The sequence below is a fragment of the Ornithorhynchus anatinus genome, chromosome 5 (assembly GCF_004115215.2).
Source record: "Ornithorhynchus anatinus isolate Pmale09 chromosome 5, mOrnAna1.pri.v4, whole genome shotgun sequence".
Classification (NCBI taxonomy): domain Eukaryota; kingdom Metazoa; phylum Chordata; class Mammalia; order Monotremata; family Ornithorhynchidae; genus Ornithorhynchus; species Ornithorhynchus anatinus.
The window spans coordinates 22,433,924-22,451,773 of NC_041732.1; the positions used below are offsets into that span (position 1 = coordinate 22,433,924).

General features: G+C 45.8%; 1 protein-coding gene and 1 long non-coding RNA gene across 12 annotated transcripts in view; one reads left to right on the top strand and one right to left on the bottom strand.

The window, feature by feature from the left end:
* AKAP13 (A-kinase anchoring protein 13) overlaps positions 1-17,850 on the bottom strand; it is a 394,860-nt gene that overhangs the window by 70,655 nt on the left and 306,355 nt on the right. For 7 of the 11 annotated variants that reach the window (XM_039912295.1, XM_039912293.1, XM_039912294.1 and 4 more), the window contains 3 exons: positions 14,853-15,045; positions 10,038-10,146; positions 2,520-2,645 (listed from right to left, as the gene is read on the bottom strand). In XM_039912295.1, coding sequence (XP_039768229.1) covers positions 2,520-2,645; positions 10,038-10,146; positions 14,853-15,045 — 428 coding nt within the window. The remainder of the gene's footprint in view (positions 1-2,519; positions 2,646-10,037; positions 10,147-14,852; positions 15,046-17,850) is intronic. The other 4 variants (XM_039912298.1, XM_039912297.1, XM_039912296.1 and 1 more) reach the window with 1 other exon arrangement.
* On the top strand, positions 6,993-17,453 carry LOC114812159. The gene is made up of 4 exons (XR_003759805.2): positions 6,993-7,187; positions 9,462-9,636; positions 14,654-15,051; positions 16,952-17,453. It is a non-coding gene; the product is annotated as an uncharacterized LOC114812159 (long non-coding RNA).

Below are 17,850 nucleotides of genomic sequence, written 5' to 3' on the forward strand. Positions count from 1 at the left end.
AGAACACATACCATTGATTGAATGATAGATTGGCAGTGGGTATGAATAAAGCTATCCTTTGTTAAAATGCACACTTCTACAAGCACTCTTTTTGGCAAATCCTAACATGTTGATGAGGTGATGTTTCTGGGCAGCAAGAACTGAATGGTTGGCTACTTTTGGCAGAGCCTGGATAGTAGCATGGCCTAGTGGAAAAAGCATGGGCCTGGGAGTCAGGAGACCTGGGTTCTAATCCCAGCTCTGTAACTATGTATAGTGTGACCTTGGGCAAGTCACTTAACTTGCCTGTGCCTCTGTTTCCTCATCTGCAAAATGGGTATTCAACACCTGTTCTCCCTCATATTTGTACTGTGACCTTCACGTGGTACCTAATTATCCTGTATCTGTCCCAGAACTTAGTACAGTGCTTGGAACATAGTAAGCACAGTTAACACCACAGTTATCAACAACAAATGCAGATTCCAGAAGTTTGGATCCGATTTAAACTCAAGGGGGCTAAATGTCTCGGAGCCCTGAGGCTTGCTAACCTTGTTCCTGAATAAGCCCAGCACTTCACTCAACAACTTCTCACTGGGAATTTTTTTTTCCCCAAGAACACTGCAGGATTGACATATTGCACTTAGAACCTCCGCAAAGCAGAAGATAAGAGGCTGCAACTCCCTTTTGATTCAACCCTCTAATTAGACACCTACAATGTCCAAACCTGATGTCTTGAAAAACACAAAATAGGTGTTGTCCGGTAATGATTTACCCACCCGAAAGCTACAAGGCTGTCCAAAGGGTTGACATGCAGCATGGACTCAAAATCTCCAGAAAGATAGATCAAAAAGGCCAGAGGAAATGCCAAGCTTAGGGGTACGACATTTAAAATCCAATAAGGACAAAACTGCCCAGGCCCATTTTGGTAAGAGTCCAAATCATTTAGGGAAAGCCAGAGAGCTTTTTGGGAATTCTACAGTATCAAGGAGGGTTGAGAGAAATTCATGGATACTGAGTCCAAAATGGGCTATGAAAGAAATATTAGAAATATTAAAAGGCATGGCTCCCAGGGAATGGAAGCCTATAGCCTGCCCTGCCCCAGACCGAGGGGCCCAAGGCCACATTGGACTGAGAAAGGCAACGGCTCAGGCCTCACTTCCACGGAGATGCAGTTCACACTATGGGGGTGGAAAGAAGGTGGTAGCGAGGAGCACATTTGCAGTCACCTCAAAGGCTGCTGGGAAATATAGTCCCAGGGAACCAGGGGATAAAAAGCAGCACCTGCAAGGTGATGTTTCTTGGAAAGGAAGACTGGGGCCCTTCCAGATCTACCAGTGCAATGGCTGCTGCACAGTACCCTTCTCTCTCTGTCCCCATGCCACACACCTAGGGGCTCTAGGGGGGGGTCAGAAGAGCCCCCTACTTTCTCATCCTATTTTTCCCTCCCTACTGTATCACCTGTGAACTTGAGTCCATACCTCCCCCTAAGCATTTGGGTACTCATCACCCTCCCACCTCTTACATACCTATCTTTTATACTCAAATGCTTCCCCCATTATAATTTGTTTTAGTGTCTGTCTCTCTTGATAGACTGTAAACTCCTTGTGGGCAGGGATTGTATCTACTTACTCTACTGTACACTTCCGCACGTGTTTAGTACATTCCTCTGCATGAAGGCACTCAATAAGTGCTACTGATTGATGGAATGATCCAGGCCAACGTGGCCTGTATGAGACTTCATAAGATGGTCCAGCCTAGACCATGGGGGTGGATGATAAGCAAGAATCTTGCGGCCACTGTCGGGGACCGAACCCTAGACTATACGGTCTACTGTGTGCTCCAGCAAAGGAGCTCCAGGGATTATCAACCAATCACTCAATGGTATTTATTGTTTACTGTGTGCAAAGGACTGTACTATGGGTCAGGGAGAGTACAATACAATAGAGATGGTAGACATCAATTAATGGCATTTATGGAGTGCTTATTATTAGCAGAACACTGTACTAAGCACTTGGGAGTGTACAATACAACAGAGTTAGCAGACAAGTTCCATGGAAGTTAGTTCCAAATTCCAAGTTCCATGCTCACACTGAGCTTACAGTCTAGAGGGGGAGGCAGACATGAATATAAATGATTCATAATATATAATTTAAAGATATTAAGTGCTGTGGGGTTAAGGGAGGGGTGTATATCAAATGCCCCATGACCCTCGCCTTCAAAGAGCTTCTAATCTATGGGAAATAACTAGCATTCTGGGTAGTCATCTTGGTGATAGCCAGATCTGGGAAATGTTCTCGCCTTCAGCATCACTGGGGGAGCAATAAGCTAGTGGGTGAGACTGCAAGGACGAGAATCCTTTCAGTCGGCGCATTTTCCAGGCGAAGCATGGACGCAGGCAGCCTAGGAGAGCCTGTCAGCAGGCATGCAAGGTGCACGGGAGCGACAGTCTCTAGGAGGAGGAAATGCCACGCCTGAAGCAGAGTGAGTGAGCCCTCTGCCCCCGCCGGATGACCACTGCCCCCGCAAAATGGCTTACTTACTCAGCAACCCCTCCTCCTCATCGCTGGAAGAAGAGCCAAGAGAAAAGACAGTTTTAGACTTAAGGAGGAGTGGAGAGATGCTGAAGGAGAAGGAGATCCGCCTTGTCGGTTGGGTCCGATCCTGGGCTGAGAAGTGGGTTAACAGAAGACATTAAGAGCATGCAGGGACGCGTGGGTGGAACAAGGACAAGGGGGGAAGCAGCTAAGACCCGGGCCAAGACCAGGCCTCTGGAGCAGCTGCTCTCAGGAAAGGCGGCAAGGAGGAGAGAAAGAATGCTTCATTGTGGGGGATTCTCAGCTATCTTTCTGGGCCGGATGCCAGCTTTGTTTGGCTCTGGGACCCTGGATTGCATTTTGATTGCCAGCAGATTTCTGCGACTGTCTTCCCAAGGGGGATATGGTGACATCCTTCTGGGGCCCTCCAAAGAAGGTAGAGCCCCACTTCCTGCCCCCTGCACCTCCTCCGGAAATGTACCACCCTTTGTCATCATCAACCCATAATCTCACCACCAGCTTCAAAGTAATCACCTTGCCATCTCTTACCTCATCTCGCTCCTCTCCTACTACAACCCAGCCCACACACTTCACTCCTCTAAGGCTAACTTTCTCGCTATACCTCAATCTCGTCTTTCTCACCGCTGACCCCTCGTCCATGTCCTGCCTCTGGACTAGAATGCCTCCTCAAATCTGACAATTACTCTCCCCTCATTCAAAGTCTTATTGAAGGCACATCTCCTCCAAGGGGCCTTCCCAGACTAAGTCACCCTTTCCTCTTCTCTCAGGCCCTTCTGAGTCGCCCTGATTTGCTCCCTTTGTTTTTTCCCCTCCCAGTCCCACAGAACTTAATGTACATATTTGTAATTTATGTATTTATAATTAATGTCTGTCTCCCGACTCTAGACTGTAAACTCATGTGGGCAGAGAATGCATCTGCTTACTGTTGCACTCTTGCAAGTGTTTAGTACAGTTTTCTGCACATAGTAAGTGTTCAATAGGTACAACTGAATGAATGAAAGAATCTCCTGGCCCTAAGTTCCCATGCCCACGCAGGTGGGGTGTATGCCAGGGTCTGCCTGACACTGTCTTAATCAATCATATTTACTGCGCACTTACTATGTGCAGAGCACTGTATTAAGTGCTTGGGAGAGTACAACAGAATTAGCAAACATATTCCCTGTCCATAATGAGCTTACAGCTTAGAGGGGGAGACAGACATTAATATGTGAATAAATAATTTATAATATATCATTTTAAGATATGTACATAAGTGCTGTGGGGCTGGGGGTGAGGAGAAAGGCCACAGATTGAGGTGCATAGACAACAAAGAAGGGAGAATGAGCTGGGGAAAAGAGGGCTTAATCAGGGAAGGCCCTTTGGAGGAGATGTGAATTTAGTAATGTTTTGAAGGTGAGAGAGTGGTGGTCTGGAGTATATGGAGGGGGAGGGAATTCCAGACTACAGGAAAGTCATGGGAAAGGGGTTGGCAGTGAGATAGACAAGATCAGGGCATAGTGAGTAAGTTGGCGCTAGAGAAGCAGAGTGTGCAGGCTGGGCTGTAGTAGGAGATTAGTGAGATGAGGTAGGGTGGGGTGAGTTGATTGAGTGCTTTAAAGTCAATGATGAGGAGTTTCTGTTTGATGCGGAGATAGATGGAAAGCCGCTGGAGGTTCTTGAGGAGTGGGGAGACATGAACGAAATGTTTTTGGAGTGATGTATGCATTGGAGTGGGGGAGAGACAGGAATTTGAGAGGTCAGTAGGAGGTAGATGCAGTAGTCAAGATGTGATAGGGTAAGTGCTTGGTTCAGCATGGTTGCAGTTTGAATGAAGAGGAAAGGGCAGTTTTTAGCAATGTAGTGAAGGTTGAACCGAAAGGATTTGGTGACAGACTATGTGCGTGGAATGAGAGGCAGGGAGGATAGTGGTGACGCCTATAGTGATGGGAAAGACTGGGGGAGGACAGGGTTTGAATGGGAAGATAAGGAGTGGAGTTTCGGACATGTATCGGCGGGACATCCAAGGCAGGAGGCAGGAGGAAATGCGGGGAGGGGACTGTTGGCCCAAGCTGTCATCATTGTTCCCTGGCTTTCCAGCTTTGGCCCAAGGGATAGTAAAGATGCTCTCCCAAACAAGGGTTTTGAAACAAGAAAATCAATTTCCAGAGACGTAAATTAAATCTTTCATGAGGCCTCAAGCTGAATCATAACCACCCTGCTAATGGAGAGCACTTCTAAGCCTGTGGGGATCTGGTCCAGTGAATGCCCAGCAATTGACTCTCAGAGAGCGGTGTATTGTTTGAGAGGCTCTCATTTCAAGAAACAGAACCTGGTGGCTTCACTGCCCTCCAGTAGCGCTGTTGCTCGTAATGGATAGAATGCCATTTACCAAGACAGAGAACTAGGGCCATTTGAGAGTACACTACTAGAAATGGAAAAGACTCGCTTCTACTCCAGAAGAGCCAGGCTGAAAAGGAAATCCTTTTATATCATGCGGTATTAAACAGGTCAAGCCACGGTGCACATCTGTGGCCACAGCAATAGCCTTCAAAGTTACATGAGGGATCTCTTCTTTTCACTTGGAATTGTGTCTAAAATCCAGGTACACTGGAACCCCAACCCCTTCCAACAGAGATACCACGTGTTGTAATACATGTATCCATGAACGTACAGGTGAATATATATGCATACCCATCTTTTTGTATTTACTCAGTTTGTGAGATTTTTTCTAAAGTCATTCGGCTTGCAAAAATCCAGATGAACCACAAAATTGACATTCCCTTCAACCTGAGCTAATCTGCCAGAGGTATTTCTTCCAACAGCTCTTCTTAGCCCCAGAGGCATAGAACCCGCTCCACCACTTGCTCTCTGTTTAAACTTCTTCAAAGATACTTAATTCCTCTGAGCCTCAATTTCCTTAGCTGTAAAATGGGGATTCAATATCTGTTCTCGCCCCCTCTTAGGTCATGAGCCCCAGGTGGAAGAAGGACTGTGTCCGATCTGTGTATTTTGACCTGCACAGCAGTTAGTGCAATGCTTGGCACATAGTATGCACTTAACAAATACCACCATTATTATTATTATCATTACTATAATATTGCCAGGGATTATACAGAGTTTCCCCATAAGGATGCAAAGTGCCATGAAATTCAAACCAAGGGGTAACAGGAAGAAGAGGCATATATTCAGTCAAATCATATCTATTGAGCACATACTGTGTGCCAAGCACTATACTAAGCGCTTGGGAGAGTACAATATAACAATACTATAGACACATTCCTTGCTCACAACCAGCTTGCAGTCTATTCAATTTCCCATCAGGGCGACTGTTGATTTCTGTAAGACCTAGGGCTCATTGAACTATCACTTGTTTTTTAAGCGTGGTGAATACTGGTATATAAATGTCCTGAAAAGTTTTCACAAGAGCTAGGGCACATAGCATAGCTTAGGAAATCCATCCTGTGATAACCAAGCACTGTGCCTGGTTGTAGCAGTCACGGTGCATTTGAACCACATGGGTTTCCAAACTCCTGTCCAGTAAGAAGGCTTCTTAAGTCCTAGATCAGTTTGTGACTGGCCAAAGGTGGAAAAATGGGAATGAATTTGAGTTTCAGGAATCGAGCAGGTTACTGATGAAAAATTAGGATGGAAAATGTCTTTGCTGAGGGGGTTTGCAATCCCTTCAAAAACCATGACACTTTTCTCTCCCAGTTGTGAATGCAGGACCTGCTGCACTCCCTGCTAAGGTGAAAGCAAATGGAAAAACCAGGGGGTTGACTTATGTTTCCCTGCACAGCTGTTCTTGCCTGTCCATTCTAACACCCAAAACAAAGAAAGCCTCCCACTTTGCTTTGTCTATGCAGAAACATTCTAAATTTCCTGGCCTGATGGCAGACGACGCACCACTCCAACTCCCATCTAATGCAAGAAAAAGAAATCCTGCAACACACACCTTTAAGGAGGCAGCTAGCTAAGACATTGTCTAGTGGAATTCAGGCTATTTCTATTCTTTCCTGACTTCCCAGGAAATCTCCCGGGAAAGCCATCATCTCGCTGTTGGCAGCCCGGTGAATTAAAGATGCGATTTGTGATTCTCCATAATTTTTCCTCTCTCTGTGGTTTCTAGCTCATCTGTGAGTTGGAGAGCAATGAATATGTCACCCCCATTTGGACAGTATTTTCCGCTACATCAAGGGCTGTTTGAAATGGATCCCAGCTTCAAAATCATGCTACAGGCTTAAAGTCTGCTCTTCCTAACCTGGCAGATGCCCTACAAAACATTCCGCGCAACAGCTCGGCTTCAAGCTACTCATTTTCCCAAATGCTCAAGTGTTAACAGTTGTGAGTCACGGGGCCTTAGCTTGCCAATTCCTCCAGAAGGGCGGAGACCTAGCTAGGACAGCAAATCGGAAAGCATCGCCCAAAGGCTCGTTGTAGAATGCACTCCAAGTCCTCAACAATGGCGCCCAGGGAAGACACAGGGCAGGTCACACAATCTTTGTGAAAACTGATCCCGTGTGGGTATTTTCTTAAGTTTAAACACAGAGCACACTCCATCATCTTGAGCCCTGCCGCAACGAAGAAAATCCATCTGTTGAAGTCAGTTTTTATTCCCCCGTTGGGAACCGTACATCAACAAAAGCTGCTCCAGAATGAATTCACTTACAGAAAGCTGTAAGTACTAAAATTGGACATATTTATGGATGTATCGCTCCTTTCAGGGAACCCTCACCTGACACTCTGGAAACTCAGCAGAAATTTTAATTAGTCAAGGGTGGCAGCCTGCTCTGAGGGGCAAGAGGTGGAAAGACAGAAAGACTAAATGACCAGGGGCCAGAGATGTTAGGGTAATTGAAGGTGGGCATACACAGGGGAGGCTGATTCAGAAATCCCGGTGGCTTCCATTTCCTTTCTTTAACCTGGGGCCCCACTCCCCTTAAGGGAGTTGAATGGCCTAGCGGACAGAGCCGGGGCCTGAAAGTTGAGGATTTGGGGTCTAATCCCGGCTCTGCTACCTGCCTGCTGTGTGACCTTGGGCAAGTCATTTCTCAGTGCCTCAGTTCACTCATCTGCAAAATGGGGATTCAGTGCCTGTTCTTCCTCCTACTTAAACTGTGAGCCCCATGTAAGACCCCATTATCTTGTATCTACCTCAGGGTTTAGTTCAGTGCTTGGCACATAGTAAGCACTTAAATACCCCAATTATTATTATTCTTTTTCCAGATCAGAAGCATCAGGATGGAAAGCACAGTGCTCAATTTGGAAAAGCTGGACTGGCAACTAATTTGCTGTGTGCTGGGGAGTCAGGGGCAAGGGGGAGGGTGGGTGGAAGAAGGGTGGGAGAGAAGAGCTGGGTGTGGCTGATTTAGCCTTGGGTTGCCAGCAGGCAGCATAGAGGAAAAAATGAAGACAGTCTTATAAGCAAACGCACGAGCTAACAATTCAACCCTATGAGGGAAAACCACATTAAATAAAAGAGCTGCCCTCTTACTTGAATCTCAGATAGTGACGTCAGTGTGCTATTGATTCAATTCCCCTCAGTGAGGCCCAGCAGAAATTTTCCCAGCAACAGGAAGAAAGACTATACGTTGCCAGGAATCCTCGTACTTGGAGGGAGCCTGTTTTCTGGGAGTTAACTGTGTTATTTATAGTGTTTGGTTAGCAACTGCAAATCCAGCCAAAAAATTGTTTTGCTTTTTGGAAAGAAAGGATAAAGAAAAAAATGAAGTGCTTCAGCTAAGAAGGGAAAAGATCACTACGGAGTATAGGATGAAAGAATGGATCTCGATTGGATGGGTTAGGTTGTTGGGGCTGTTGCCATGGGAGCCTCACCGCATGCCTTGTTAGTCATGGGAGGGCTGAACACTGACTCCCTAAAGTTCTGACAACGAGGTTCTCCGATTCTCTGGTCTCCTCCAGGCCATTATGAAACAACTTCCTTCTCATGACACTGCTTATCAAAGTCCAACCTTTGGGGTGAAATTTTAGCCACTATGGAAAGTGTCTCTAGAAGTCTGGGATTTCAGCTACCCAAAAGGCACCCCCAGATTACATTTAGGGAGACCCTGGGGACACCCAGAACTGCCCAATTAGGAATTCCTGGGGGATTCCAACTTTTGGGAGAGGGGATGTTAAAATCCTCCAGAATGGTTTCCCCAGGTCTCTGGGCCAGAGGACTAGATTCCCCACAGTCCCTCAGGGGCCCTACCACTGCAGCTGAGGTCAGTTGTAGTAAGTTTCCCAGGGTATCCCTGCATGACTCAATTCCCTGAGGTGATTCTGAGAATCCCTAAAGTCATTTTAGAGTTTAAGAGTGTGAGCAGCACCCCCTATTATTAATATTATATTTGTTAAGAGCTTACTACCTGTCAAGCACTGTTCTAAGTGCTGGAGTAGGCAGTTAATCCTATTTATTGAGAGTTTACTGTGTGCAAAGAGCTATCAGGTTGAACTCTATCTTGCCTGGGGCTCACAGTGTAGGTAGAAGGGAGCAGTTACACAGAGTTCATCGACCCTTCTGCTTTAAAAGTCTTTCTCTGGTACTGCCCTGCAGAGTTACACCCAAACCCCAGAGAACCAGAGATTATGGGTAGGGAGTCCCAACTGGACCAGGCCTGCCTTTGCAGCACTATCCACCGGGAGATGTAACACAAGTGGCACCCGCACCAGTATCTGAATTCCACCTCTAGAAAATCAGAGCCCAGCACCTTACTAAAGCAATCCGGGTTCACCTCATCCCAGCAGCCAATGAGTGGAGCCTAGGATCTCTCTCTTCCTAGTTCAATCTGACCCCCTTCTCCATCCTGAGTTCACCAAATGGAGGACATTTTATCTGGCCTCCAGGAAGCTGTTTGAGCTGCTGCTTATTACCTTCCTCTCAGCCCCTCAGCACCGAGCAGTTCATTCCAGAAGGTCCAAGTCGTTACTTAAGGCCTTTTTTCTTCCCAGGACAACCAGACAGAACTTGGGAACTCCTGAGAATTCAGACTGTGATTTGCTCATTCCGTCTCTCATCAAACTGTCAGATAATGCCGGTCTTACATTCAGTGCATTCCTCATCTCACCCAGCCTTTCAAGCATAAGCCAGAAAAATTCCTTGGCAGTTCTGAAAACTTGGGTATGGGTAAGTAAACTTTATGCAGCAATATAATTTACTGCTGACTCTTCCTCTCCCAAAAGAGAGATCCACCGACAGCAAACATTTTTCTACTAGTCACCTTCACAGAGAAGATGTCATGGCACTTATCTCCCCAGTAACCACGGGTTTTAGGTTAAGTTCAAGAATCTACATTGGGGGAATTGGTGAAGACAGTTGAGTGTGAAAAACAGGTCAAACCCCATCCAGACCAAGCAATGCCCTCCCAGAAGAGATAACAAGCCTTTAAAGGCTGTTCTTCTCCCAGGTCCCCATGGGTCTAAATAGAGAAAGAGGCCCAACAATTGAAGGAAGGTGGGGAGAGAGGGTTTATGGAGATGAGGGAAAGGAATAAAAAAAAAAAGTGGGGAGCAGTCTTGGGTACTCACTGTCTAATCCAGGATGGCTGATTGTCATTAGTGATATGGATTTTGTCAGTGGAGAAGAAATAGCTGATGTGCAGTAACCGAAGCCTGGTTGCTTGGATCTCTGGCGTGGCTGTAGATGAGAAAGTAGGCTTTTAGAGACATTTTCTTTTCCCCCACCTGACCTGAGTACAGGACTCTCTGACAGTGCTGAGGGGCTCCTGGGGGTTGAAGCGGAGGCAGAAGGAAGACGGGAGAAGGGAAGAAGAGAGGACAGAGGTTCCACAGTTTCTGTGTGGGGAACATGAAAATTTCTTGGGGATATTCCCCTCAGTACTAACTGCTGCTAGGAGGCATATTTTCGTCAAAAGTGCCTTTCACTTCATGAAAACACCATGCCCCGCCTCCCCACAGCTGAAATAGTCCAGTCTGTGGCTATCTGGATGGAAAATGATAATGAAAATAATAATAATAATAATAATGATAATAACAATAATGGTATTTGTTAAGCCCTTACTATGTGCCAGACACTGACCTAAGTGCTGGGGTAAAAATAAGGTAATCAGATTGGACACAATACCTGTCGCACAAAGGGTTTACAGTCTTAATCCCCATTTGACAGATGAGGGAACTGAGGCACAGAGAAGTGAAGTGACTTGCTCAAGGTCACACAGTGGACATGAGGCTGAGCTGGAATTAGAACCCATGTCCTCTGACACCCAGGCCCATGCTCTTTCCACTAGACCATACTGCTTCTTCTATGATCACAGGCCCAAGAATGATGCAGATCTCAAATTTGGCCCAGTGACATGAGGCTTTTCAAAGCACAGAGTGAGGTGACACCTCCGGACGTGAGTCCAGAATTTAGAGATATTTGCCCATTGTCTCTTTCACTTATTTAGGGACATTCACCCATTTTCTCTTCCACTTTCTCTTCCCTTAGAAGGTGGGGATTAGATTGCTTTGCTTTTCGAGAAACAGCACGGTTTAGAGGATAGAGCATGGCCCTTAGAGTCAGAAGAATCTGGGCACTAATTCTGACTCTGTCACATGTCTGATTAGTACAGTGCTCTGCACACAGTAAGAGCCCAATATATACGACTGAATGAACTTAACTTCTCTGTGACTCAGTTACCTCATCCGTAAAATGGAGAAAAGAGCGTGAGCCCCTTGTGGGACACGGACTATGTCCAACCTGTTAACTCGTATCTACCCCAGTGCTTAGAACAGTGCTTGGCACAGGGTAAGCACTTAGCAAGTACCATAATTATTATTACAATTATTTGGGTCTACCTTCTACAATCGGAATCAGCATCCCATCATTAAGCATCTCATCTTCCTTTAAAGAGCATAAAAACACGTAGAAGTGGTTGAAGTTGTGTTTGGATGGTAAACGGGAAGAAACTCTTCAATGTCCCAATTTACAGGTACTCTTCATGTCCCAGTTTTCAGTTGGGGAAAGGAGGAAATGAGGTGACTTATGAGCAAGCCAAAAGTGGAGTTAGGAAGAAGCCTTGCTGTACCTCAGTTACCTCATTTGTAAAATGGGGATTAAGACTGTGAGCCCTATGGGGGACAGGGACTGTGAACAACCTGATTAACTGGTATCTACCCCAGCACGTAGTACAGTGCCTGGTATATAGTAAACAGTTAACACATACCACAAAATACCCACAAAATTCCTTGTGGGTAGGGAATGTGTCTCCTAAATCTGTTAACTTGTACTCTCCCAAATGCTTAGTACAATGCTTGTGTACAAAGTAAGCGCTCACTGAATATGATTGACTAAACCGATCCCTCCCTCCTTATCGAATGAAGGTACTTAATCCTGGATTTCTGAATGTATACTCATTCTTCTAGGAGCCATCCTGCATCTAGCTCAGCACATAGCACAATGCTTGGCACATGGTAAGCACCTAATGATTACCTTCAACGTTACGATTTTGATTATTAGAAATCCACCTCATGTTGCCAGTACTGGTCACTGGTTTAAGCTGTGTTCAACTCTTGCAACAAGCTACTTTCTAATGTGTCTGTGTTTTCCTCTGTTCCCACAGCATGGTTGCTATTCTTGCCTGTCTGTTCCCGCTCCCATCCGATTATAAACTCTTGGAGGGCAGGAGCTATGACTTCTATTTTTATTGCTGGAATCCAAGCGCTTAGTACAGCACTCTGCACAAAGGAGGCCTACGATAAATACTGCTGATGAAAATGATGATGGTGATGGGGCTGCCTGATGCTCTTTCCCTTTTCAATGCCAAGGTGAAAACTGGGCCAAGCTCAGGGAGCTCAACCGCAAAATAAAAATTAAATAAATTATGGTATTTGTTAAGGGCTTATAAATATGCCAAGCACTGTACTAAGCGCTGAAGTAGACAAAGGATAATCAGGTCCCACATGGTCCTTCATGGAGTACGTAAAAGAGAAGACAGATATTGAATCCCCATTTTGCAGATGAGGGAACTAAGGCCCAGAGAAGTTAAGGGACTTACCAATTGTCACAGAGCAGATGAGTGGCAGGACCAGGATTAGAACTCAGGTCTCCTTGACTCCCAACCCTGTGGTCCCTTCACTAAGCTGCTTTCCAAAAGACTCATCCTGGGTTTCAAGGATTGGAACAGCCTAGGTTTGGGCCAAATCCACACCCCACTCTCATGGTTCCTCCGGAAGCTATTTATGTTGAGGACCAGGACCAGCCTTAGCCAATCACGTGGAAAAGGTGAGAGTGAAGGAGAAAATGGATAAGACAGTGGCATACGGCAAAACTCAGCAATATCCTCACGGTAAAACGCAAGGAAGAGCACAAGAGTCAAAGGACCTGGGTTCTAATCCCAGCTACCCCACTTGCTTGCTGTGTGATCTTGGGCAAGTCACCTCACTTCTCCAGGTAACAGTTTCCTCAGCTGTAAAACGGGGATTCAATACCTGTTCTCTCTCCCACTTAGACTGGGAGCCCCATGCGGGGCAGGGACTTTGACGTGATTAATTTGTGTTCACTCCAGTGCTTCGAACAGTGCTACACAGATAATAAGCACTTAACCAAAAAAAAAAAAAACCCCAAACCCAAACAAAAAAGGCTTCAGAACCAAGGATGAGGGCAATTTAAATAAGAGTAGTGCTTTTAAAAAGTGCTCTCAAGCACTGGAGCGCCTGAAGAGATGGGTTCATTCTAAGATAAACTGATCCAGTGCCATAAGTTTAAGAACCTTATGAATTAATCGCTGAAGTAGACACAGGATAAGCAGGTCCTACATGATCCTGGAGGCCTCTCCCCTCATCTACCGTGTCAGCCCTCTAAGAGGTCTTTCATTCATTCATTCAATCATACTTATTGAGCACTTACTGTGTGTAGAGTCCTGTACTAAGCACTTGGGAAAGTACAATACAGCAATAAAGAGAGACAATCCCTGCCCACAACGAGCTCATAGTCTAGAGTCTGTCTACAGTCTAGGCAGTCTAGCCAGGTCTTCCCAGATTCAGCCCTCTTTTCCCCAACTCCCATTCTCTTCTGCATTGTCTATCCTCTTGGGCATTTGGTATTCACCCCACCCTCAGTCCCATGGCACTTAGGTACTTGCTGTAATTTATTTGTTTATATTAATATCTGCCTCCCCTTCTAGACTGTAAGCTTGTTAGTCAGTCAATCATATTTATTGAGTGCTTACTGTGTGCAAAGCACTCTACTAAGTGCTTGGGAGAGTACAATACGACACTATAACAGACACATTCCTGCCCACAAAGAGCTTGCAGTCTAGAGGGAAGAGAGACAGTAATATAAATTACAAATATGTACATTAATGGTGTGGGACTGGGAGGTGAATAAAGGGAGCGAGTCAGGGCAAATCAGAAGGGAGTGGGAGAAGAGGAAAGGAGGGCTTAGTCAGGGAAGGCCTCTTGGAGGAGATGTGCCTTTAATAAGGTTATGAAGGTGAGGAGAGGAATTGTATATCTGACAGCACTGTATATCGGACATGAGGAGGGAGGGTGTTCCAGGACACAGGCAGGATGTGGGTGAGAGGTCAGCAGCGAGATAGACAAGGTTGTTGTGGGCAGGGACCGTTTCTACTAACTCTGTTGTATTGTACTCTCTCAAATTCTTAGTCCTGTGCTCTACACTGCTTAGAGAAGCAGCGTGGCGCCGTGGAAAGAGCACGGGCTTTGGAGTCAGAGGTCATGGGTTCGAATCTCTCTCCGCCACTTGTCAGCTATGTGACTGTGGGCAAGTCACTTCACTTCTCTGTGCCTCAGTTACCTCATCTGTAAAATGGGGATTAAGACTGAGAGCCCCACATGGGACAACCTGATTCCCTTGTGTCTACCTCAGCGCTCAGAACAGTGCTCTGCGCATAGTAAGCGCTTAACAAATACCAACATTATTATTATTATTATTACACATAGTAAGTGCTCAATAAACACCAGCGATTGATAGATCCAGGGTCGTGAGAACTCCTATTATTGATTAAAAACCTTGAAGCTAAAAGAGGAAGGGGGCCAGAGTCCCAAGGCTCTGATGTTGCCCCAAAGAATTACGGGGGCATGCCTCTCACAGAGGTCTAGACTCTGGGGACTGCAGACATGGGACCCTATTAGACAAGAAGATTCGGATGGTTTCTCCAGGCCTTTCACTATCTTCACCATAGAAAATTCCAGAAGAGCACACAGGCCTCTCTCTCCTGGAGGGTTTAGTCTCCGGAAGGAAGTAGCCACACAACGCCATGAGGTTTCTCCAGCTTTATGATTTCCTGGGTGGTGTGCTGAGGCCAGACGAGAGAAAGACATGCGAGCCCCATCCTCCCCACACATCCGTGCCTTGAATTTAGAGGAAAGACATGGTCTCACCTGACGTTCGAACATCCTGTGCTGCCGCTGGTTCGAATCTAAGTCCTCTTCGGTGAGAGAGACCAAAGAGCCGGCTCGCTCCTCACTACTGAGAGGGCTGCACCTCAGCTGCTTGGGGCTTGTGGAGGTGGCCTCCAAAGCTGAAGACGACTTGTTGCTGTCAACACCGCCGGCCAGGCCTTCCAGGCTGAAACTGAATGTAAGTCACAGGGATAGTCAGATGGTACTTCTCCTTCTACTATACTTCCTGCCTCCTGTGCTAGTTGGTCAGACCCCATGGGGAGAAGGGGAGGGTCACTCTCTGTATGGGACACGTGAGCCTATGTGGCCCGTTCTTTGATCAGGAACTGAACCCAAATGGTTAGTGGGCTCCAGCACTGAACCCTGCTGATCACAGGTTCCTATCTGACTCTTTCTCCTTCTAAGAGATGCAATGTGGTCAAGTGGAAAGAGCACAAACCTGGGTGTCGGAGGTCCTGGGTTCTAATCCCAATTGTTTGCTGTGTGACCTGGGGCAGGTCACGAACTTCTCTGTACCTTAGTTTTTTCAACAGCAAAATGGGGATTCAATACCTCCTAGTTAGACTGTGAACCCCGTGAGGAGCAGGGGCTGTGCTTGACCTAATTAACTTGTTCCTACCACAGAGCTTATAACAATGTTTGACACATGGTAAGTGCTTAACAAATATCATTTTTTTAAAACTGATTTGGCTGCCTCAAAAGACCTAGTCCAGGAAGCTACTCAAAAGAAGTGGGAGGAGGGGAGTGTGTGTGTGTATCTCTCCCTCTCTCTTCCAAAACTTGTAGCACTGCTCCCAGACCTACTGCAATTTGGAGACTGTGTTGATCCTCTGAAATGTTGCAGGAAGACTTTTTGCACCACAGGGGAGGTGCTGGCAGATTTCTCCATGTTTCTCTTTGAGGGCAAGCTCCCTGGACATTGCAAAAGACTAGGCAGAAATCACTGTGGGCGCCATGTGTCCGTGAAGGGAGTTTTAGTGTTTCTTACATCCAAAATGGCTCTCAGGGAGTCCAAAAACCATTTTTACTTCTGTCTACTTAGATGGGTTTGAGGGTTAAAAAAAAAGGCTCCTATCATCAGTGTTGGTCAATCAGTGATCAATCAAACCAAAATCATAAGTCCCAGCAGGTATCGCGGTGGAGGCTTCTGAAATAGAATTTAAGCCTTATTGGAATATTGCTTCATCCACGACACTTGGTCTTTCTTGGTAATAAGTATCTCTATTCACTCTTCCAACCTCTGAAAGATGCCAAGATTCCTGAAATCTCCAATTTTCAGGCCAGTGGGTAGACCTCTCTCCCTCCTTACTTCCCACTAGGAATAGAGGGGGACCTTAGTCCTTGTCATCCCACAGCAAAGGCCAGCACGAACAGCCACTGTGCTGCCCAAACTTCCCAGAATCTTCTTTATCTTGGCATATTTCTTCTAGCTGCGGCGGGATCAGGAGATCCTGGAGGGAATGTCCCCCAGGGGCAGATATTAGGGATTATGAGTCTCTGTGGGTGTCTCTGTCTATGCTCTGAACACCCACACTAGTCGGACAGCCACTGCCATATTCAATGCTCTCTTGGGTTTCCTCCCCAAGCAAGACCAACATACCAGCAAGCCCAGAGTTAGTGAGGAGCAGAGGCTCCAGAGCACATCAGATTTCCCAGAAAAACATCAGTGCTCCTTGCTTCCTGGAGCTGTTAGTTTCACATAGGCACATGTCACCTCAAAAGCAATAACAAAAAGCTGCTGAACATCTTTGCCAGGAAGAAGCGTACATTTTTTGTTTTTTATCAGTGTCTGCTGGGTCAGGCTGACAACTTTCACTCATTTCAAATTCTTTGGGGAGAAACCACGTGCGTCAGGGAAGCGAAGGAGATGCAGTGTCCTATTTGACTTCAATCTCTATAAAGTGGGTTGGCTTATTTTGCCTCTGAGTGGAGCTGGATCAGAGCGATCAAAGGAAGTTGTCCACATCCACATTAGTGATAAAAATTTGTCTGAGACCACTGCACATCAAAATACTAGCGGTCTGTCAATGGAAAACAATGAGTAACAGAAATATTAATTATTATTTTCTCATTATTAGGTATAGTCAACCGACTTGAATTCGTGCCCTTCTAGGAACCAGGAATACCACACCATTTAGTAATCTCTTCAGTCCAGACTTGTACATCATCATAATTAGTTTACCAGCAACCAAAATGGTTTTACTTCAAGTCATCAATCCATCTCATCAACTGGTAAAACTAGTAAAATTGACTTTATTACTCATCTGTCCAAAATGGATTGTCTAAAAGCAAACCACTCTCAACAAGGACATTGTAAAACATTTTGTGGATGCAACAAGATAAGAAAAGAGATCTGGGATGGGACATTTTACTGGTCTGCCAGATCTGGTTTGAGCTTCATTCTGGAAATGTTTAAATAATTAAGGTTGGTGGACTGGTTAAGAGAAAAGAATGTCATCTGACTAGGGTTGAGTGTGTGAACTGAAGTCCCCATAAAAAAAAAATAAAAAAGATCAGTCAATTGGAAGCAAAACCATTTGTTCTGTCCTTCACTTGTGGTCCTGGAAACTCACAACTTGGCAGAAAGAGCAGGAAAACAAAGGGGGTTGGGAAGGGGAAAACATTCAATAGTATTTATTGAGCGCTTACTATGTGCAGAGCACTGTACTAAGCGCTTGGAATGTACAATTCGGCAACAGATAGAGACAATCGAGACAATCCCTACCCGTTGACGGGCTTACAACACCACACGCAAACACCACCACACATACACACAACCGCACATGGACTATCTTCAGTTTTTAAGGATTTATGTTTCAGGTTAGCATGGAACAAGGCAGCTGGTTGAATGTTTCCCTAACTTGCTAGGATTCACACCTTCACCTAACCCTTGAACCTAATGTGAATGCCCACAGACAAAGCAGGCAAGGCACAAGCACATTACAGCCAGAGCAGGATTCCACACCAAAAGCCAAGA